Source organism: Amphiura filiformis, chromosome 20, assembly GCF_039555335.1.
Source record: "Amphiura filiformis chromosome 20, Afil_fr2py, whole genome shotgun sequence".
NCBI classification, from domain to species: Eukaryota; Metazoa; Echinodermata; class Ophiuroidea; order Amphilepidida; family Amphiuridae; genus Amphiura; species Amphiura filiformis.
Window position 1 is genome coordinate 62,583,105 of NC_092647.1, and position 24,312 is coordinate 62,607,416.

The 24,312-nt window shown below is 35.2% G+C and overlaps 1 protein-coding gene across 1 annotated transcript in view; it reads right to left on the reverse strand.

Annotated features, from left to right (window-relative positions):
* Positions 1-2,807: 2,807 nt before the first annotated feature.
* LOC140142434 (atrial natriuretic peptide receptor 3-like) overlaps positions 2,808-24,312 on the reverse strand; it is a 284,458-nt gene continuing 262,953 nt past the window's right edge. The window contains exons 2-3 of the mRNA XM_072164404.1: positions 13,842-14,158; positions 2,808-2,843 (exon numbers count right to left, since the gene is read on the reverse strand). Of these exons, the coding sequence (XP_072020505.1) occupies positions 2,808-2,843; positions 13,842-14,158 (353 nt within the window). The remainder of the gene's footprint in view (positions 2,844-13,841; positions 14,159-24,312) is intronic.

A 24,312-nucleotide genomic window follows, 5' to 3' on the forward strand; every position in this document is an offset into this window, starting at 1 on the left:
TATTACTAACAAGCAAAGTATGGTTCTTGATTAAATTTCTTGATATTTTAAGGACGATGCGGATGTTTTTATTATGGTCAAGTTAACATTCGCTACGCCGTGTATGTATTGCCATTACAGATTCTTATGTTATATGTATTAGGAGTAAACCTCATCAGATACAATCCCACAACATAATTATATCAGTGACCGGTAACGGTAGGTCGTCAGGAACATCTAAAGAATCGATTTAGATCAAGAGATCCTATACTCATTCTGACGGATTGTAACGGTATAACATTAACAGATGACCTTCAAAGCGTTCTAAAGTCAACTGGGTTATGGACATTTAGGGGATACGATTTTAAGTTCATATTCTTTGGTAATAACATGAATAAGGTAATATGATTGGAATAAATATTAGCCCAAATTCATTATCAAATTGCAACAATCGCATGTCATCGAAGAAGGTTGATTTATGGTGTTTTACATAGCAAGCAAGGCTTAAAGGTCTGATGTCATGAAGCAAGAAGCTCAGAATATAATATTGATTTTGTCCTTGTTATTTCACACGTTTTAGTTTTCAATATTGTTACTATGCCTATAGGGAGATATTTGAAGTTTAGTCATGAGGGCACGATATAAATAACCCTCTTTTATTATTTCAGTGCTTTATTTGTAACAAAATGAGGGCACAAAACGGATCAGATTCGAGTTCTTGGTTCACGAAGGAAGATGCTGAAAATAGGCTATTCCGGTTGAAATCCATACACCCCTTATGGAAGACACGATCTTAATCTCCCACACAAGGAGTGTGATCATCAAATGGTGTTACCTGAATGGGTGACTCCATTTGAAATGTACACTCCCTGTGTGGGAGATTAAGATCATGTCTTCCGTAGGAGGTGTATGGGTTTCAGATGGAATGGCCCAAATAAGGGTTGTCTCATCTTATGTCAATCTCACATTATATCCAGAGGTTTACTGCAGTGTTTTTATGGAACGGATAACAGTTCTGGCAGCAGGAGGTAACATGTGGAAGATAAATTACTGTTTTTTTCTATTACCAAAATGACTTGATCTATATATATCATGTATAAGAAGGGTTACTTTACTTTGACATGTTTTGTACGGTTTGGAGGAAATTCGGATGTGCACGTTCTTCAGCCAAGAGGCAATATGCTGAAAATAAAACGTTTGTTCTATTTTATGATCGTAATGACTGAAATAAAGTGCCCAAATAAAAATACGATGTAGAGTTTTGGAAATAAATCTAATGCTGGAACTTACTTTTTGCAACTTTGCTATACGTTGCGTCTGGAACCACCAGACTTCATCAGACAGGACTGGTCACGCGATAGACGGCTAGGTATCTTGCTGATGGCCCGTCTTGATGGTCTTGATGAACTTATCTCATGCATGGGACCGGACCATCAAAACGATACCTAGCCTTCTATCACGTGACCAGCCAAGCGGGTCAGTTGCTTGATGAAGTCTGGTGATTAAAGACGCAACGTATTATATAGCAAAGTTGCAAAAAAGCAAGTTTCAGTATTAAGATTATTTCCAAAACCCTGTTTACAACTACTGAATGACTAAGAACATTCAATCAAAATACGATGTGCTTGGTACTTGTTTGCGGTTGGATGCTTCAAATGGTTTAGTAATATTTTAAAGCCAACACTTACAAAAAAATATTGAAATTAATATGCAATATGCTCAAGGACTCTTCTTGCTATATCTTAAGAAAATATATAATACTATCAATTTGTTCGTCCCAAGTGTCATCTGTGACCCAATTATTACCAAAGATATAGCTTCCAAACAGGAAGGTGTTCATGTTAGGGTGTATCCAAGTCATCGCCATGTATGTTAAATACAGGCATGTATGTAAGTCTTGACAACTTTCATTATACACATTCATCCATATTCGATCATCCCAATTTTGCTCCTTCCCGGAAGGCATATTGGTACATAAATTCATGAAATGTATGATACAGCATGAACACAAAGTACAACCAGGACCTGTAATTCTTTCAAAGAAAGTAATTTCCACGCCACTTTAATTTTGCTAAATGAAAGGAACTTCTCAGAAGCTATCTCCGTTGGTATCATGTTTTGTCCTTGGGCCCCCTTAACCATATCCATGCGCCAATGCGGCATAAAACGGCAAATTTTATAATAAAATAAAAATAAATAAAATAATAATTCTAATTTGTTATAGCCATAATTGAATTTTAAGGCAAATTAGGTCAACATGGATACAGACACTCCGACAATTGGTCTAGTAGATTTTGCAATAGCTTTTACAAATTGTGCAAGTCTAAATCACAATTTACGATATGACCGTGTGCAAATCATGAGACTGATGATGCGGGATGCAGCTTAGACTAGGAAATACAGACGGAAGCACATCAATTGAGATGCCTGCATCTTTAACAACAAGAGGATATCTACTATATTAGGCCTTATGTATCCTGCAGGCCACAAATGGGGCCGCTATTACATACATAGTCTCCGTACTACATCTAAACGCAATTCTGTGATCTAATGGTGTTGTTAAACATTTATTCATAGGTTTGACCGATATAAAAATGCACCAGCTTAACTCCGTTTTATAAATATCTGTTTGAAAACTTTGAGCTGCAAAAGTTAAACCAATTTCTTTGCAAATTACAAAACAAAAAAGAAACAAAAACAAAAAAACAACAACAACAACAACAAAAACACACCAAAAAAACAAAAAACAAAACAAAACCAAAAACAAAAACAAAAACAAAAAAAACAAAAGCACATACACACACACCCCCACCCCACACAAAATCGTTTTATGGGCGTCGTGGAAGATCAGTAGTGTTTTGGATCTGTAATAGAACACAAACAAAATTGACGAGAATTGTGACAACGTGGCCTCATGACATAATTTGCTCATTTCCTAATGCCATTTAGTTGTCACTTGTAATCATCCAGCTTGACAAAATTAAAACGATATATTTTAATAACGTAATCAAATAAGGTCAATAACTAAATCGCTAAATATTATTGATAGGCATAATTAAGCAAACTGAAGCAACATCACATTTAATTTCAATCAATTTCACTTAACACAGATATTATTATTGATATATTGCAATCGCGACCTTCAATTATGTCATCTATTTGTATCAATTTGACGACTAAATAAAGATGATAAATTGAGCTAATAATGACCTTTACTTGTTTTTCACTTGTTTTGATAGTAAGTAAATGTGATTGCGCAATTAATAAGAATGCATTGAAATAGATGTTGAGAAGCAAAAACGTCAGTTAAGATGTTTTCACGTCAATAGTAAATTACTCAATGGGATTTTAATTGAATTATCATAATCTGATAACTGTAATTTTACGTGTGTTGTGTCAAAAATAATTGACACTTGTCACAACTTTGTTTTCAACAAACGTTTGTGCTATAGGGCTATACAAAAAATGATTATTTTCATATATCACTTAAATTGAAATAAGAAATTAACTTCACCATTAGTTTTTAGTGAAGTGGAAAGAAAAATACTGCTTTTTAAAGAAAAATTAACGAATATTGAATCATCCTTTTATATACCTTGAAAGCAGAGAAGTTGTCTTTTATACACTACCCATAATGCATTTCTCCCATTTTAATTTCCTGTCCTGATTTGCTATCTAGTGCATCATGGGTCGATAATGCAAAATGTACCTCAATACACAGAGCACATCCAGATTTTGCAAAATATGTTCATTTCTTGACTATCGATCCATGTTTAGCCAGTCTATTCTCAAAATGAAAAAAAAGGAAACCTGTAAGTAATGGGAATGTCATTTGATGACGTGAGGTGATGTATCATGTTGCAAAGGATTCTGGGAAGGGTAAGATATCACCTCTGTTTTGAAAGAGACGATTACAAGATGAAAAAGTGTGAACTTATCATACTTTAACTTCTGTTTTTCTTCGTTTTGTGTGGAAATATCTCGCATACGATAGACAATTTCCTACTCGACGTTTCTTGATGAGAAAGGTGCGACAAACATCCCTCAAGTCGACTTGTTCATAACAAGACTAGAAAGAAGGGTCGAATGATTTGAACTCATATTCCAAGGCATTATTGAAGAAAGGGACGCCGAATTTGGCTACAGGCGCTAGGAGAAATCAATATCATGACATTCTGTTCATATGGTTTTGTGACATTAGAAATTGGCTACAGAGTCAAATCAAAGCCGGGAAATAAAGCGTTATTTTATATTTTGCGGATGGCTAAAATCATGACTATATTACTATTTCTGATTGCGACTTTCTAAAATATGAACGATGTATGTATTTAATGAAAATACATTTTATTTTTATAACTATTGAGTTTTCATTGAGATAGTGATGATTTCTAGTAAGCACTTCAACCCTACGCTTTTCCATCGATTTATCTGCATAGCAAGTTTAAAATAACAGGAATAAAACAAGATAAGGATTAAATTCAAGGTATGATTTAAATTTTTTTCTTTTCCTCTTAATATTGTTTCCAATATTTTTGTGTAGTTTGTGGAGACGAATGCTCTTTATTTTTCGATAATGAGCTTCTTGGTTATCTACCCTAGTAACAACCATACTCAGCCATTTTGTTGTATAAAATGTACTAAAAGCACGTTATTTTCCATTTGGCCTCTCTCTACTAAACCACATACTACTTTACTTTGAAGGGCCACAAGGTATGGGTTTGTTTTTCAATTTTATCACTATCTTGTCGAAATCTTGTAAGCATAATTGAGACTAGACAAGATTCGACATTCAAGATGGAGGCTATGCACTTTCCAAAATCTACGCACACTTATTCTTTTATCTAGAATAAAAATGCACATAATTAGTACAATATTTTTAAACTTTGACAACCCATACTTAAAAGTATGGGTTGTCAAAGTTTATGTCGGTAGACATGAAGATGTAAGGAACATGGAGTGCTGCGATAACACTTAACTTTACTTTGAGTTTGGAGTTTGGCAATTGACAAGAGGATACGGGGGATGGCAATGGCGTCGTGTTTTGACTGTTTTTGGTCTTGTCTTGTACGTCACTACGCAACGCTCCAAAGTTGTGCTTGCGAAGGATGTTTTAGTGTAGTGGTTGGTTACTGCTTGCTTGAAGTTACTGGAATCCTGAATGTCTGTAAGTTGTTCTGGTAGTTGGTTCCAATCTCGGAGTGTTTGTGGAAGGTATGAACAGAGATAACAGATTTCATTGGCGCTGATGGTTATGAAACAATTTTTGTTGGAATGGCGAGGGTGATCTTTTGAAACGGAGGAGATTTTTTTAATTTATATCAGCGAATGGTCTTGTCATGGCTTAATTGCTATTGAGGTGCACCAAGCAGATTGAAATACTTTGAACTCAATTCAATTATGGGGTAAATAAATAACCAATATTTATAAATGAAGTTACTGGATTTAGTATATGATATAGAAACTTTAAATTAAAAGTGTTATTTCTCTCTATAGTTTAAAGGTGTTCATTCGAAAAGATATTATATCTAATACTTAATACTTCATTGTTAATTAACTAATAAATAAATATACCTTAAAAGCATTTTTGTAAATGTCTTAACAGTTAAATATACTCGCACATACTAAAAGCTATTTTGTAAGTCATATTAATTAAGCTATCATCCTGACGTTACGATCATTTTGAAAGCGAAATGAGAAGAGAAGGGGACGAGAAGAAGGTTTCTTAATACTCTGTGGCAGTCATGTTCTTCGACTGTCGCCGACAAAGTGCTAGTTTAATAGAATATCAATAATATCAATATGAAGAAAAACACGCTTTTGTTTTTAGTTGTAGCAAAACAACCCCAAATGCATCTCCTTTGTTGATGTTACCGTCAGCGAGCATTTTTCTCTTTCTTCCGTTCGTTCTTCTTTCTTTACTTTTATTTAAAAATTTACAACCAATGGAGTATGTAAATATAAATAAAACCAAGTAAGGTAAATCATCCACAGTAAAGTGCTCAACCAAGAAGGGAGCTGGAATATATTTAAAATGAACTCAGTGGTTTACTAACACTAATAATAATAACACTAATAATAATAAAGTTATATTTATATTTATATTTAAAATGACTTAGTGGTTTACTAAAGCATTGTTGTTTACAACGTTGTTTCATCAAGGCCAGCCCAGCAGGCTAGGCCGACCTACACTCATCACATTCAGAACATAATGCAATGACTTTGCATTATGTTCTGGTGAGTGTAGGTCGGCCTAGCCTGCCCGCTAGCCTGCTGGGCTGGCATTCATGAAACAACTTTGTAAACAACAATGCTTTAGTAAACCACTAAGTTCATTTTAAATATAAATATAAATTTCATGCTACTTCTGAGTGACGAATATTATATTATTATTATGATTATGATTAGTGTTAGTGTTATTATTATTATTATTAGTGTTATTAGTATTATTATTATTACCAATTCCACTACTACTACCACGTATGCTTGTGTTTGTTTTACTAAAAGTCTGCGCTAATTGAATCAAACCAAAAAAAGTCAACAGCAATAATTCAGTACTTTAAATCCAAAATTCTGCTAGGCCACGATAGGTTTAATACAATAACAACCGTATTTTATATAACTAGCTTCATAAGTGTATGGATTTTAGGAATAGAAAAATTACATTTCGGATAGGCTATGATAACTACAGCTTCGTGTACTTAAAGATCGTTACAAAGACATTATTGACTTAACATTTTGCAGAACATACTTAGACAGCGAGTATGTACAGCTCGTAGTCTTAACTTCTTCTTAGCACTTGTCAATACCTTCGATTATCCGTTAGGTATCAGGTAAAAGTACATCATGACAGACAAGATCATGTCAAGCTTATTTTAATTAGTTTCTGAGATTGTAAGCTAACCTACAGATGTCTTCTTTGTGTACTTTATTCGATGCTTTTCATGGATATCCGCTGCTCTAGTTAGCAAGGTCTTTAACCGGTTTATGTCACCTGACATTGATCATCATACACAGGAAATGTTCAATTTGTCTAGATTTGATTTGTTTTACCAGCAGTGAAGTGAATTTATCTTACAAAATGTTGTAATATCATTCAACCTATATTCCATAATCTACTTCGCAGCAGGTGCACAATGCTGATACAGAATGATACAGACTGTATCAAAATGATTGGAACCCATCAGCGTCCTAGTCTAATAAAACGCCTGCTTCTTCCACATTTAACATTAGATCTTCTTGAAATGACTGCAAATTATTGTTTAATGACCTTTTATGGCATAAATCTCCCAATAAGTTGGCTGTTATGATGCATTTTGATGTGGCAGTCTTGGTCATGTTCACTGAATATTGATGGGTACTAATAATTTTGATACACCCTGTAGGTGCGGAATTTGTGGTTGAATACGTGCCGTACGTGTTGAGAAATAAAGTTATTGGAAACTCTTTAATTTATGTATCGAAGTATAATGATAATGTTGTGCAACACAAGCATGATAAATCATGTCTTTGTACATAAAATATCGTAAAAACATGAAATACTGGTTGGCTATTCTGTCCTCCGGAGTATAACACCCACTACTCCGTACACAATACGGGAGGATGTTGCATGATTCGTAACGCTGTAAAACATTGTACGTGTTCATGTATACATGTATAGGGAAAACCACTTAAAAGAGCATATATGCTCTTTTAAGTGGTTTTCCCTATACCCTGTAACATACATTAAGCCTTTTAACAGATCTAGACACCGATTGGTAATGTAACGTCTAAACACGGATACTGTGGTTTCGATTACAAATTAGTTGGTAGTTATAAATATTCATTAGTCCCTTACTAGTATATTCCTTTATATATTAACTCTCTTCACGCGGGTGTCGACTGCAGACGACAAGTTTCAAAAAAAAATTTAAAATTCAAAAATTTCAGAAATGTAGATTTTTATGACCATATTTGGAATCAGCATGAAAAATGCATTAAAATGAGTACAAACAAGCCTAATATTGGTTCAGTAGTTCTTAACATAGTTCTTGGTATTTTGAGAAAATATTTCAAAACTTGAACTTTTTCCGTTGAAGCGCATGGCTATCAGGCAGAGCATTAAGGATACTGCTTGTACTCACAATGTGACGACACAGATGTTGAATTTTGTACCTCAGACTTGTTATATTAATGAATCTTTAAACAACTCGACGATATTCAGAATTGTCTACATGGTAGGTAATATGTATTGTTATTCATTTATTTTCTGTCTCAGTCGGGCTCTTGGCGAGGCTCAGTCTAGACTCCGAATAGAAAGTTTCAGCAACTTATCTGCTTTCATTTGCGATTTACACTTCAAACCAGAGTATATACGCCTAAACATGTTATAGTATTGTAGCATTTGTTCATCTCAAGTAGATTTGCTTAAACAATTCTTTCTTCTTAGCAATGACACTTATGAAGATAAGTATACAAATATAAGTATTAAATGTACATTTCATGAGTCCGTTCTCGCCAATTGTTCTAAAAAATACGAACTTGGTGTTCATTTGTATAAATTTCACATAATGCGAGAGAATAAATCCTGACATTTTCTACAAACCAATTTTAGCCCAACATAACCATCGGCAGTTGCACTTTTCATTAAATCTTTCAAGGCGATCCAGAAAATGGAAAGTCTACCCTAGTGATCATGGTGATGTCCGTATGTATGTATTCTAATAAAGTATAGGTTGACAAAACAAGAAAGTCTGACAAAACAAGAAAGTTTTCGTTTTTAACGAAAAAAAAAGAAAAAAGAAAGAAAAGAAAAACTGACTTCATGATGGGTGGTCGTAATGAAAACAAAGTTTGTGTAAATAAGTTTTCAATATCAATTAGGTTACCAAATTTGTTCGCCAAACATTCCTTTCTGTAAGATAACAGAGGTAATGCAAGCTGGATCTGCTTTAAACCCAAGATAGATGGTAGGTGTGAGTGACCAAAACAGGTTGATGCAGTAACGATGACAGATGACCACACGGTCAGTCTACTGACCAGGATGAATTAGCTGACCTGGCGGATATAGGCTGTTTATAAACACGCGAGTGCTAATGGAAAAGCTATTTAACACAAGATGATAGGGCTAACCAACAGAAAACTACAAGAAAAATGATTTCCCAAAAAATGTATACGCAATATCTCAATTATCACTGATTTAGTACTGTGCTATGTGAATGCAACTTTTATGTGGTTGTGAGAATTAGCAATTGTGATTATCTAAAATGATTTACCACAATTCTTGGAGCAGGAAGTAGTTTGAATGCAGATGGTTAACAGTAACTAGAACATCACCATTCATTATCCTTACTTTGAAAGTAAAGACTCTGTGACACCTTCTTTTGATATCCTATTTTGGGTGGTTAGAATAACTCACGTACTTGATTACACACATAGTACTGTTTTAGAGTATTGATTTTCATTCATGATAATAAAACCGATTGTACTGACAACAATTTCGTGAGCAATGTGCACTTTCCACTATCCGGAACTCCTTTCAAAATTTCTCTCATGGGAATATTACTTGTATGATGTCCATAATTGCTTCTTGTAACACGTAGGGCAATACGGATACGCAACTAATCAAACACCCCTGCACATGCGCAATGGCGTTTTAAACAATATCGATTGCATTACCAATAATCGACGCACAGGATTTGTTAACTTGAAATCATCAAATGGATCTCACCCTAAGACAATTTGAATGCCAAAAATCCCTGCACAGACACAGTGACCTCATTATGCTGAGCCATATTTAATACTGACAACAATTTCGTGAGCAATGTGCACTTTCCAATTTCCGGAACTCCTTTAAAAAATAAATCTCTGCTGGGAATGTTTTTCGCTAGATGTATCATTTCCACGTCACTTCTTGTAATACGAGGCCAATAAAGACACCCCCTTGTATATACAAGCACAATGACGTCTTTGAAACAAACTCAATTTATACTACCAACTATTTTATGGACAATATACAAGTTCCACTTGCCGGAGCTCCTTTCAAACACGTGTATTATTTGATGCTTTATTTCTCCATTTTGGTTATAATATGTAATAGGATCAAAACACCCAGTTCGCAAGACACCCCGTGAACAAGGACAGTGACTTTACTATATTGAAACTAAATCAGATTGTACTACCAACTATATGTAACTTTTCCCCTTTGCTTCTTGCAATACGTAAGACAACACGGCCATTCACCCAAACAAATGTAACAAATTTGTAAGCAATGTACACGTCCACTTTCAGGAACTCCTTTCAAAAACTTCTTATGGATTTAAAATATCATTTCCATATATAAATTTATATTGCCTCTTGTAACTTAGGTAATATGGACGCACAGCCAACGGTGACTTTACTATAAACATGACAAATTTCACTTTGAAACTATTGGATTGCACTATCAACAATTTTGTGAGCAATGTTGACTTTCCACTTTCCGGAACTCCTTTCAAAATCACCTGGAGAAAGTTTTGTAATTTTCATTTTTATTTTGGTTATTGCAACACGTTAGCCAATAAGCACACACACAGACAATCACGTATATCCACGCACAAGCACAACTACTAAACTATATTTTACTACCAACAATTGCATGACCAACGTACATTTTCCACTTGGTGGAACTCCTTGCAAAATCACTCAGGAAGTTTTTGAATGTATTATTTTTATTTTGCTTATTGTAATAAATACGTAAGTCAATAATGACTCCTGAAAAACCACACATGCTCAGTAATGGAGGATATAAGTAAACTAATCGATGTGTAGTTCAAGTCGGGATTTCAAGACACTAACAATTTATAGTTCTAGGCTGACTTCACTATGCTATGGACATTTTCGACATTCGGACATCCTGGCAAAAATAACTACGTAAAGTATCCTTTTAAAATGTGATGATACATACACATGGACCCACCCCATAAGAAACAGGACACAGACGTGCACGTCTTCAACTCCAACATCGTCCCACACAGACACTCAATACCTCGTGGTTTGATGGGTGTTTTTTTTCATGTTGAGTATGTTTTCGTTATATCTATATTATGTCAAAGTCAACAGTATGTAACACTTGAGACAAAATATCATACAACACGATTGTCGCTTGAGGCCCAGCTGCAAGCTACTGCACTTACGGTTATTACAGACCTGTCCGTCCAACAACTTGATTTTATAGTTACATGGACAGAAAGCTATTGCATGATAATCAGGACTTTGACCGGCACTAGGGTCTCGAACATGTGCATCTTTCGCGGCACGGTTCTTTAAACCCACTTTGTATATACTCATAAAATGACCTTTGGATGTGTTGGTGCGTCTTGAGGTCAAACTTTAAGCTATGGTTGTTCAACGGAGGTCATTGAAAGTATGTAGTGTACCCTCCGGTTAAAATTTTAAAATGAAATTTTACATTAACATGGCCTCTATGCAAAATTGTAACTTTTGCAAGGTATAAAATAATTGTTACTTTCATGTCATATACGTCAGAAGAGTCATCACTATTTTGATTTGAACAAGTATATAAATATTTTCCGAAGTTTACTCGTAATTTTGTTTTCGTAGTTTTGTTATATTAAAAAGAAGGAAAACAGTGAATATCACGATTGAGATACTGAACACGTCTTTACCGGTAGTGCGTATGGAAAGAAAATTTCAATTATAACATAAATCATAAAATTTCAATGAAATCAAAACAAATCTTTTGCTAGCTATACATTTAAAATCCTGCTTTAACGTTCACAGCACTTAAAATATATACATATATAATCTAAAGAATTATGGTATACATCCAAGGTACTTTTAGCCGAGATACATGTATGATGTATAAATCCCAAGAAATATACATTTATGTATTACATTAATTTGGAATGCATGTAACGGCAGCAGCAGTTGAAATCAATACCAACACACATATCGATTCCAGGGATTGGTGCAAAAAGGTCCTATCAGCAATAGTTACCCATGATAGATTTGGTAATTCCTGCATATATTGTACACCTAAAAATGACACTTGGCATATATTGGAGATGGGCCATTCTTGCACTAAGCCTACGATATAGGCTATGCCAACCAAACTAATCTGAAACACATCTATCATTTATAAAACAAGCTTTGTGCAGACGGCGTTGTGCTTCAACGCTTCCTAGTATCATCAACAATATTGCACTCAGTCAGCTACCTGCACAACCAATTCTTTTGTTCTGCAAGGCTCACTCAGTCATTTAATGAGGCAATACAAACTATCGAAATTGGTGTTGAAATGAGCAAAATTTTGAGTTACACCTTTTCAGTGTAAAATTTTTTCTCAGCCAAATGAAAAGCAATAATTTTCATTTTTTTCAGTAAATGGCTGGAAAAACTATAATGCTTGATACTGATTTTTTTTAAAATCCTGGTGTTAAACTTAGGCCTGAAATTCAGTCATTTAGTGTAAGATATTCGATTTTTATAGGCTTCAGCTCGGCCCGCGAGCTTTTTCTTGGATCAACCTTTTAGCTTTTCAAAGTAATATAGTTCGCTAATGAAGGATTTTCCCCAACTTTCTAAAGCACATCACCGTGAGCTATATATCATAGTTTTGTCAGAATTTCCGTTTTGATTTCACCATCTTTTACTGTCGGCTGAAAAAATTTCTAAATCAACACGTGAAATCTAAAGGCTAGTACTAGCATTGTGGATCGATATCCCTGGGTTTAATAGGAATACCGGCATGGCTATAGTGTTGCCAGAACTTCAATATAGCAAAGAAATTCCCAGACCTATAGCGCTCCTACTGATCATGTTTAACCAGAACACCCAATTGGGGATTTAATCGCTGGTCGGGCAATTTGCTTTCAATGAAAAATTGACCTGGATAACAACAAAGGAAATATCGACTATTTCAGCTGGTTGCTCTCGAGATAAAAGTACTCACCATTGCCTACTTTTACTTAGTTTGACATTTTCGGACCATGAATGGAAAAAGGGTAAAACAAAAACGGAAATTCTGACAAAACTATAACATATAGACCCACACGATGTGCTTTACAGAGGTGGGAAATATCTTTCTTTAGCAAACTATGTTAGTTTGAGACGCTAAAACATGAATTCCGTAAAAAGCTCGCAGGCGAATTCAAGGCCTATAAAAATCAAAAATATCACACTAAAAGACACAATTTGATGCTTAATTTTAACACCAGGATTTTTAAAAAAATGTATATTCAAGCACCAAGTTTTTAACTGACATTACTGAAGAAAAAAAAAATATTGCTTTATATTTGACCGAGAAAATTAATTTCATAGCAAAAAGGTGTATCTCTGAATTGTGCTGATTTTTACATGTATCGATCGACTTTTAGCGCGACTAAGCATTTCTAAAGAATTGGTTGTCCAGGCGGCAGACTCACGCAAAGCCAGAAGTTTGCCGTGTAGATTTCATTAATAGCGCCCTCTTTTGGTCACTTGAAACTTGATCGTTATCTCCGTAGATTTCTATTCGAGTCTGTGCAATTATCAGGCCTCAGGAGAGGGTACTTTCAATATGCAGCGTGCCACAAAATGTTCTGGTGTTCCAAAACTAGAGGGACGGCTTCAAAACTCAAATCACCGGTTCCGATCGATTGGAGTCGGTTTCTATTGTTCTAAACACGGTTCAACCGCTATCAACCGCCGGTCAACCAGCGGTGGAGTTTTGAAGCCGCCCCTAAAATACCTAGGAAATCAGTATATACAATGGTTGATACAAGGGTACGGAGCATAAGTAGAGATCCCGGGTAGAGATCATATTTCCATCTTATAACTGAAACATAAAAGAGGGAAAATGCATAGGTCCCCTCGTCTTTATTCTTGAACATACAACATACACTTACCGTCTCATTCACAGCATCAAAGTCGAAGTTGTAATCTCTCCTAGCTCTTTCTTTCACATCTTCGGCAAATTTGGCGTAAGCTGGGGTGTTAGGCTTTCTGAGGGTAAAAGTCATCAGCGCCCGGAAGGCCTGTTTAGCTCTTTCGTTTTCTTCCGCTGTATCCCCTTCTCGGTGCCATACCAGCTTGTTGTTGCCAAAGTAGTTGCTATCAAAAAGTTTGATGTTGATGAAAGCATATTCTCCGTTTGTCATGCCCAGGTCGTGTGCGGCAAGCATGATTTTACGGATAGCATCGTCGGATGCACACATAACCACAACTGAAAAAAGAACAAAAGGGAAATATAATAATTATTATTTTTATCGTCACAAAAATTACGTCTATGGGACAGCTTTGAATGAAGTGTGAACACTGTAATGATTAAAAACAAGACATTTCTTTAAACAATTGAAGTTAGTACCTGAAATTGGGTCGTGTAGCCTATGCCTTCTGGTCATGGGGGAAGCTAATATTTCTCGGGACACGGTCGAACAAAAGTTGCAATTTCTTGTTTGCTCCCGATTGCTAGTTTTTGTTTTAAGAATGGTAACCTGTGACCTCATACACATACGCAAGCGAAACAGGCAAAAAGTTCAGTAAACGCACAGACGAGACGAGTATACAACAGAGGCGGACAAAGTAGCTGTTAACATTCCACTAGAGCCAACAGAAAAGCATCGCAATCAAACGTTCGTAAATTTGCGAAAACTGACCATGTTGTAGACAATAATCATGTGATTAATTGGGAGGAAGCAAAAGTCGTGGGAAAAGATGGATAAAGGAAGCCATAACCATCAGAAAGCTAACAAGGCATTACAATGAACCGAGACGGGGGAAATATAACCAAAGTCATATTTTGACGACCTGTTGTAAGAAACATCGCCTGGCAACTAGGTTGCCAAACAACGATCGATCAACAATGGATGTTTACCAAACTGACTGAAGCTTTTGCGTTCGATTTGAGCGCTGACATATTGGAAAATGTTGACAATCAATATAGAGTGTGCAATCAATAAGTGATAAGTGATAAGCAGGTGCAAAATACATCGGGCTGAGTGTTTTAAGGCCGCTACAGACTTTTTAGTGGATGTAGAATATTAGATGCAACATGTCTTCGTCTTCGATGCTATATTTCCACCAGATACTCTACATAACATATTATCGATTTTAAATCATCAAACATTCATAAAAAGTTAAACATTACTGAAAATAGAATGGGAATAGATCAAATACATGTATGCAACAATGGCCTTGTCACAAATTATGTCCTAGTTTTCAAACTAATGTGATCTATTGATTGCTCTACAGGGATGTACTTAAACAAAATGCTCTTGGAGTGATAAGCATCATATACGTCCATTAAACCTACTTATTGTATCATTTGGTATGACATTGAAGCTCCATCTGACATCTACCTCTCCATATCTCAATAAAGGATCATTTGCAACGACCGTTAACTGTAAAATCTTCATTTCTCAACGAACTATACTTTTCTAAAGGACGTCTTATCATTTTGAAGTGCTATTACCATTCCCTATTCTTTACTATTACCATTCCCTATTCTTTGCTATTACCATTCCCTATTCTTGGGATATTATATTTTGAATAAATTGATGGGAATAATGGTAAAGAAAAACTATAGTTTCGAATGTAATGTATTTCGCTAGATATTTGCCCCGCTCCAAGTTATCATTCTTATCATGTTTGCGAGAAAAGTGGTCATCATTATTGATACTTACGCTAAATGGCGCATGAAGACTTGAAAAATAAATGACAAACGAGAGCAATACTCTCTCATATTACAATACACTCTAAATAACGACGGTTATGTGGTAAAGAAAGTTGAAAGAACCTTTACGGGTATTCTATCAATAACATTAACCGTGTTAACGTCAGTAAAGAGATACAAGAGTAACATTTCGAAGTACATTATCGTAACATTTGAATGGAATAACATATTGAAATGAAATCAAACATAAATGAAATATTAAACAGGACAACGTAGGTAAAGAGATTTGGCTCAAGTTTGAAGCATATATTTTGAAGTTATCCACATAATACAGTAAGGGATGAAATCGAACTCGATCGCCGGTCGATCGCCGGTTCTGGGCGGTTTCATCCGTTTCTATTGTTCTAAACAATGGAACGCGTTCAACCACCGATAACCGGCGCTCAACCGGCGGTTGTGTTTGATTTCATCCCTAATATATACTATAACGTTGTTGGTTTGATACGAATATACGTGTCAATCACTTGGGTATCTTTTACTCAGTTTTGATACATTGCATTTAACAACATCCACTTAAAGGTGATGACAAACGCTTTACTAACTAAAATATAGCGTGCGGTAGTCCTGTAGAGATTGATCTTGTCAAAACTTGTGCGCCAAAAATTGAGGAATATAATTATGCACTTTTATTTTCATTATGGTTGTTTGTTTAACACTGTTTAACTCCTGTCATATTGTAAACTAACAAATAACTGAGATGTTAATTCAATATGTTAGCAAAATATTTCTGCTGAGAACCCTATCTTAATATTGGTTATATAAGCTGTATTTTCGCCTGTAATCATGGTAAGCATGGTAAGGGTACAACTTTGTGTCATTTCGTGTCCTCCGTTTTTATTTGTGACGTATTTGAGATTTTTAAAATCAAGCTGCATATGGGCAAATTGAGAATTGACTGAAGATTGTGGTCCGTCCTTGCCAGTGGACAGAGGGTTAGATTTGGGAAGAACATTTCTTTCAATATTATAAATGATGGTTACTAATCAATTTGAAACATACCATACTTATATATAGGAAAATAATTCGCTGACTACATTTGCGCGTAGTTTGATCTGTGTCCGAACATAACAATCATTGCGAACCAACCAACCGTGGGTAATTTTGTTAAATTCCAGATATGCAATGGTCTAATTTCATTTAACGGACATGACACCGCCTCAAGATAGGGGCTCGTCAGTTCCGTCTAATATCTTAGTCGGCAATTTGTAATGATGTAACGAAGCATCGCAAATAGATTAATACTTCCCGGCATGCATTGCCAAAAAAAGCACAGAATGTAATCCCTGAAGTAATGTTACTACCAATAGCTCTTGTTACCATGGTTACTAGCCGCGCAAGAATTCAGAAACAATAATATCAGATCAGACTTTAATAGGATCAAGTACGACTGAAACAAATAATTATTATGAAATATTTGCCATAGCTAATCCAAAATGCACAAATCACATAATTCATATGACAATGCTGCAATATAAACGGCAGTGTATTACGGCACATAATTATTGCACTGAATTGTGGGATATGACTAATTTGAGCTGCAGCCAGCCATTATTCTCCTTTAAGCATACAATTAGGTTAGGTTTCCAAGTTATGCTATCAGCCGATCGACCAAACCAGAGACAACGACCTAATATTTTGCTCACCTCGTTTCACAGTCTCAATTTTTCTGAGTGTCGAATTACATGGAAAAGAAGAAACTCTGCAGCCTTTATAATTGGTTCATGATTCAACGTGTTTGCGATGTGTAAGAATCAAAATGAACCAGATAGTAAGTTTGTTCTTTGAAGTTCAACTGTCTGTTAATTTCCTTGTCATTTGTTTCAAATATTAGTTTCCAATTATGCCATATTTAATGAGTAGCTTCCTGTTATATAGATATATACTCTAGTATGACTATGTGTTGCCACTGGTTGTTGATACTTGACTAATATTGCAACTGATTGATCTTGTCAAAGTGAGTGTGATTTCATGATTTCAGGGAAAACTGCGAAAACAATAACAACAGTGCATTACCCATTTTAACATATCTTTTCCAAACGCATTAATTAAGTAACATGCTATTGACTATATACTACGGAAGGATGCAAACTACTGAGGGCCGAGAGCATTCACGCATATCGTTGTGAGTTTGGCAAACTGCCAAATATCGATTCCTCTCATTTGTTTAATTCTTAACTTATAATATCCACTTATATTAGTGGATAGGAGGTCAAGCGGCGCGGCACTACACGGGTAACTGACCCTGAATACCGCCCTCTCTCGCTCATTTGTCACGCTGAATTAATGTTATATATTTGCTATGCTGCCCTCTGGCTCTCAACCACAGATATCCCGTTCGCCAATTCAAGAGAATTCATGCGTAACATGATTTTAACAACGAGACGAACTGCTATTCGGCTGTCTGCAAAACTCATAGCGATATGTTAAGCTAGAGTGCCTGAATTAAGCTAGAGTGCCTGAATTGAATCATATATCTTAATTTTTTGCCATCTATTCGCTGCGCAAGTTAATGAAACATGGGCTCTGCAGGGCCACGTGATCAGCGACGATTTCTTTAACATGCCGAGGCCGTTTGTGTATTACACTACAAACAAGAGTAAATGTTGGATGTTTTTTTTTAGATTAATGTTAACGGTAGGAGATAACTAGAGACCATCTTGTTTGATCTTCTTCTGTCGTTCAAATTTGATCGTAGCGTTGACGTAGATATTATATATAGGCCTAATGAATATTTTAAAACTAATTAGTAAATCTTCCCGCTAGTATCAGTTTATTTAAAACAATACACATGTATATTTAAAGTCGACGTCCACGTTTTTGTAAGATTGAGATTGTATGTAAGTATCAGTTTCGATTTAGGGATGATGCAAGATATGTTTGATTCATACTTTTGTACTTAATGTCGAATTTTCGATGCATCAAGTATTCGTTATTCAACCTGTTTCAAGTCAAGCTTATCTTCTAACGAATGGTTGTTGATGAATATAAAAGTATTCGACATCGAATAATTCGGCAGCCACTTTATTCGATAATAATCGATTTTGGTCAACAAACAGACTCATCGGACCATAAAAACAGCCAGCTCTCAACACTTAATATTCAAAATTCCCGCGCCGAAATTGCCTGTGGCAATGACGTCATGGTTATTTGTACTCAATTGTCGTCAACCTTCATTGTGTTACTGGGACGTCTTTGCCGCAGGTAATTTCGGTGTCCGGGAAATTTGAATATCGCGTGGTGAGAGACGACTGTTTTTAATCGTTTTTATGGTCAAGATGAGTTTGCTTTAAACAAAACCACATGATTCGTGCTTGATAATTGTTTTCCTAACATATAAGGCACAATGTTGTGATTGCCGAAGTGTTCACCGCACTAAAACGGTTAACGCGTTTACTAACAAGACTAGATGAACAATTGATCAAGCTAGTCAGCCCTATACGTGATTCCTATCATGTGCTTCACGATCAATGATATTGAGGTATTTAGATGACGCTTCGAATCTGGGCTAATCTGAATCATTATACTTTCAATCAGCATGGATTTAATTGTTTTATATTGGAACCTGTATTGTATGTCATGAATTTAAAATATTTTTAACATCCTTGGATCTTACATGTTTTCTAATTATCTACAGCAACAACACATTTCTTAACGTTAATTCCATTCAATTTCACCTTATTTTGACTTTTTAGCCGAGGAAATTGGGGTTCATCGAACTTTGACAACGTATTTTGTAAACTACAACTGAATATTTAAATACATTGATTTATAATTAAAATTCTTCACCTACAAGACATATGTCTAGTCAATACTTTTCTTTCATATCTGAAACTCATGATCACTTTTTCAAATAAATAATTACAGCTTATATCTACGTTAATTGAATATATAATACCAAAATAAAGGCGCAAGTGCAATGGGCATCATAACCTGATCTTCATTAATTCAGCTTAATCTGGTCTCTTCTGTATCGTGTTGATTACCCAGCTATACAATGTTAATGCAGTACGTAAGTCTGATGATGAAAAAATATTCACTCCTTAAAGTGCCGGAAGATTAAGGCTACATTTTATGGCACTTAAAAATCGGAATTCAATTTCTATCGCTGTTCAGATACACAGTTCAAACATAAATGCCAGATGTTTCTGTTAAGAACAATGATAAAGAGCAATGTCTCCTTGCAGTTTCCTTGGTTATTGGGTTCAAGGTGTTTAAACCATCAGATGCTTCTCATCACTGTCGTATCACTCAAGAACCACTGTACTAATGTTAGATCTGCTCATTTTGTCATATATCAATTTATAGTCAAAAATGCACTAAAAACTGGCTTTTGCGACAATTTTGTAAACTATTTTTTTTGTATTTGACTTGTCTGTTATCGACCTCCGCGTGAGAAAAGCTAACCGAGCAAGCAATGATAACAATCTAATTCAATTGAAGTATATTCTTAACTATAACATGAGAAAATGTTAGATACATATTTACATTAATATCACTATAGTGTACTTGACATATGTAGTTTATGGATTAGAATACAGATAACGAAACATCTGGATTATGTAAGAAAACAGAAGATGAGAATTGAATAAGATAACATTCAGAATGTGTCGTTTCATTACAGTAACTGATGCTTCACTTGGGTTTTCATGTTTGAAAGCGGTTCCAGTAAGACTGTATTAATAATCTCTATGACGAACTCCTGTTGTAAGAATGCTTGAAAAGTACAGAGGCTCTTTCTGGGTAGATTTTTTAAAAACCACAGAATGTCTGGATTCATTTGGGTAAAACGCCTGCAATACAGCTTTAGAGACTATGATGTAGCTTACCCAACTCTTAAATTGACTTACCAACGGGTTGGTTCATGTCTTGTGTTATGATACTACGACTTGTTGGCATCAGTTAACATCACTTAATGATGAGATAAAGGTTAACCCCCTGAGTACTACCTGCCGATCTAACATTGCCTCTGATTGGTCAATTACATGATATCTTCATTTTAATCACCAATGAGAATGGAGCTTTGCAAATAATTTACCCAATTGTTTTGCGTGTTAAAATAATTTTAACAATGTTGCTGATTGGTCCAATTGATAATGAAAACTTCTTTTTGACCAATAGGCAGGTAGTTCTCATGGGGTTAACCATTATACGTTATATCTTTGTGACATTTTCTCCAAAGTAGAAAAGGGCTATTTTCAAAACCACAAAACCAATATACGAGGCATGATTGTGCCCATTTTATTTCAATTATTTTAAGCATTTTTACTTAGTTTGCACACATCAACAGGTCAAATCATAAACATAAAAATATCTAATATCTAGAATATTGTAAAATATTCTTCTAGCTCTCTTGTCTGAAATTGGCATCAGCAGGATCAAGGTTATGTGCAGACTCATGATCGATGTCTAAAAAGTCACACTAAACAAAATGGTTAATGTACAAAAGCATAGAGCAGATTGGCGATGGAAATTGGAGAAGAGTGGACAGTGCTATTTATTCCTAGAATGGACCCCACAAATTGCTAGTCTAGTTTTAGGCCAGTCGGCTAGGTAGACAGACATCTAATCCAATCTAATCTACGTCTCAACTCCTATTTCATGAAAATGTGTTAGTTAATCGCGTGATAATCAAATAGATATAAAAGACTTCCAACTTGTGCTGATGGAGTATAACGTATTTCGTATAAAAAACGGATTTTGATTTGATAAATGCCTGTTTTCTGAGGGAACAATCTCGTGTTTTGGTACATTCCGGGAGCAATTAGCTTGATCGCAGTAGTATCAATGAACAGAGACGAAGGACAATAAACCTGGTGTATGCCGGAATCGAACCAGGTATACTCATGGTATTCGTAAAACGATTCACACCTCTGAAGCTCAGATACTGGGCAAAAAAGTATAATGTTATGCCCAAAAGAAATTTGATAATATAAACTGAGCTCAAAAAGAAACTTATTAATTTTTTACAACTTGTGAATCACAAGGTCATATCTTAAAATACTGTCAATCAAAATGAACCATAATTACACACAGGATTACCTTAATACTCTACTCAAAACACATGTCAGTAAGCAGTTGTCCAACTGACACAACAGCAAAATGCACTGTCATGGGACAGCTTCCTTGCAGAAGTTTCTTTTTGAGCTCAGTTTAGTATTAGTAAGGCTGACAGAAAATATATAAATCGACTGCTCAGTGCCAGAAGTGGGTAACTGCAATAGCTGCCATGTGTAGATGAGTACAATATTCTGTGTGTAAATTGCCAAATGTTCACAGGGCATCTATTGTACTTACCCACTTCTGGTACTGAGCAGTCGAAATGCAATAAGACCACGAAGACGATGATGCCCCGAAAACACAGGGCATACAGTACACCCATTTGTAAACAAAAAAGATAACGCAACGCATGCCCGTGTTGGTATATTGGATGGAGAATGCTTTGATATATGGGGTTTGCCGAGTGTTGGATTTGACCAAAAGCAACATGTCTGGAGTCTGGTCATGGAATGATAAAACGCGTTGCCAACTATTATCAACAGCCCTGGAATACATCCATGTTTCTATCATCAGCAGATGCACAAACAAATTATAATCGTCAATTACTTCAAGTTCATCAAAGTAAACCAAATTTGGCCAGTGTCTTTTTCAATCAAGGACTTCATCAATTCCATCATTAATCGTGTAATTCAAGGTCCCTAGGAACTACGAAGAATAAGGAAGGTTTAATCCGCGTTTCATTATTGATCTTGAGTACAATGTTTTCTAAAATAGTGCACACATATCGACGGTTTAATTGGCGAAGAATAAATTGTGCAAACGCTAAAATATTAATACATTCGAATTACTGGTGCATTTATTTTCTTTGTTAGTATAGTTCGTGGTTTCCGTTTCTAGAACGGTCAATTGAAAATGATCATGTGTTTCAATGTAGACACTTTTAGCAGAAGTCAACATTCCTTGTTTTTAAGTTGATATACAACAGAGCATGAAGAAATGCTAGACAATGCTTTAAAGTTTTTGTACGCTTTTGTCTACTTTTTCTTGTTGCTTCCCACCCTTAAATAATATGTGAAGATACAGTTCTATTATAGCCCACTCCCCAATGACTCCTAAAATGATCTTGAAATATGTTGGGTACAAAAAATCATACTCTACACCCATGAGGTTAAATTATGATCTATAATATTAATTGCTTGAATGGGGATTCACGATATAATGAGTTCATTTGACTCGCAATGTTAAGGTCGCTATTGTCTGCAACACCCGTCACGAAGATAACGATATCACGAATCTGAATATGCTTTTGATATGATTGATGAGGTTTGAAGTTAAAATGACAGGCTTTACGCATACAAATGGTCCGAATAGACATGTAAGGCTGGGATATAGGTGTATGTAGTAACACATTAGACATCACAAGGTGAACCAAGGTGAACACGTGATGCCAATTTGGTGACTGCCATTTAAGAGTGCTGATTGGTCACATCAGCATCACGTGACATCGCGAGATTACGTACCGCATTCACGTTCGTTCATGCACTTACTACGCCATGTAGATATTTGGTACAAATGTTAGGAAAGAGGTGATTATCATTATCAAGCTTGTTGAGTAGTTTCTAGATTACCTTTTACGTCCATCTGCTATAGACTATTTCATTAATAATGTTGTAATCTTTGTACTTCTTATTCTAACGCTACATGAATACACCTATATTAAAATCCATTGGCGTGAAATCACACAATGAAGTTTTACAGGTAAAAGTGACAAATATTGGAAATAAATGCAGCGCTAATTAGACATAATTTAACAAGTCTTTTTACAAAAAGAAAACGTTTCTCATAGTTATAACTATAGTTATAACAGCTATAGTATGTGTATAGCCTACGTGCCATAAGCTGCGATCTTCCGAAGAATAGTTCTAAATTGCCTTGTGATAATAAAAAAAAATCAATCCTACATGGCAGAAAAGAAATGTATCTTAACAAAAGGCAAACAACTGGTCAGGTTTAGAGACATTTTCTTTTTCTGTTAAGTTAAATTCTTGTCATAATAATGAACAAAACTGTCACATCGCCTTTATTAACTCAAACGACCAGCAGAGGTAAAATTCAGATAATATTCGGATGGTTTAACAATGCTACTCTGCCATTGCATACAGTTACACGTCATATAAACATCTATAATCATGTTTGAATTCCAAGCATGAATTGGAGGAGTGAATAGATTGAAAATAATAAAATTTTGCCTTCTTTCAATATCCTGAAAAATATCACAAGTGTGGTAGATAATATTTACTTTCCAAATAACGCGCGCAATTCACGTGAAAAATGTGAAAAGACGCAATATGTACTGAAGTAGCAGACGACACATTCAAGTGTATTTTATACACGGAAAGAATATATTCACACGATAGAATTGAACCTATCTAGTTAAAACATATTCAAATTCAGATTTTATTCACATATAATCTCCGCCTTAAAAGTTTCAGTTATACACAAAAATGATAGAATATGATGAATGTTCTGATGATACAATCAGAAATGTAATCAAAATATTAATAATAATTAATCAGAAACCTTCAAAAAGGTGGAGCTCGATCTTGAACACCGTTGCCTCTAGACTCTACTGATATATCTACTGATAC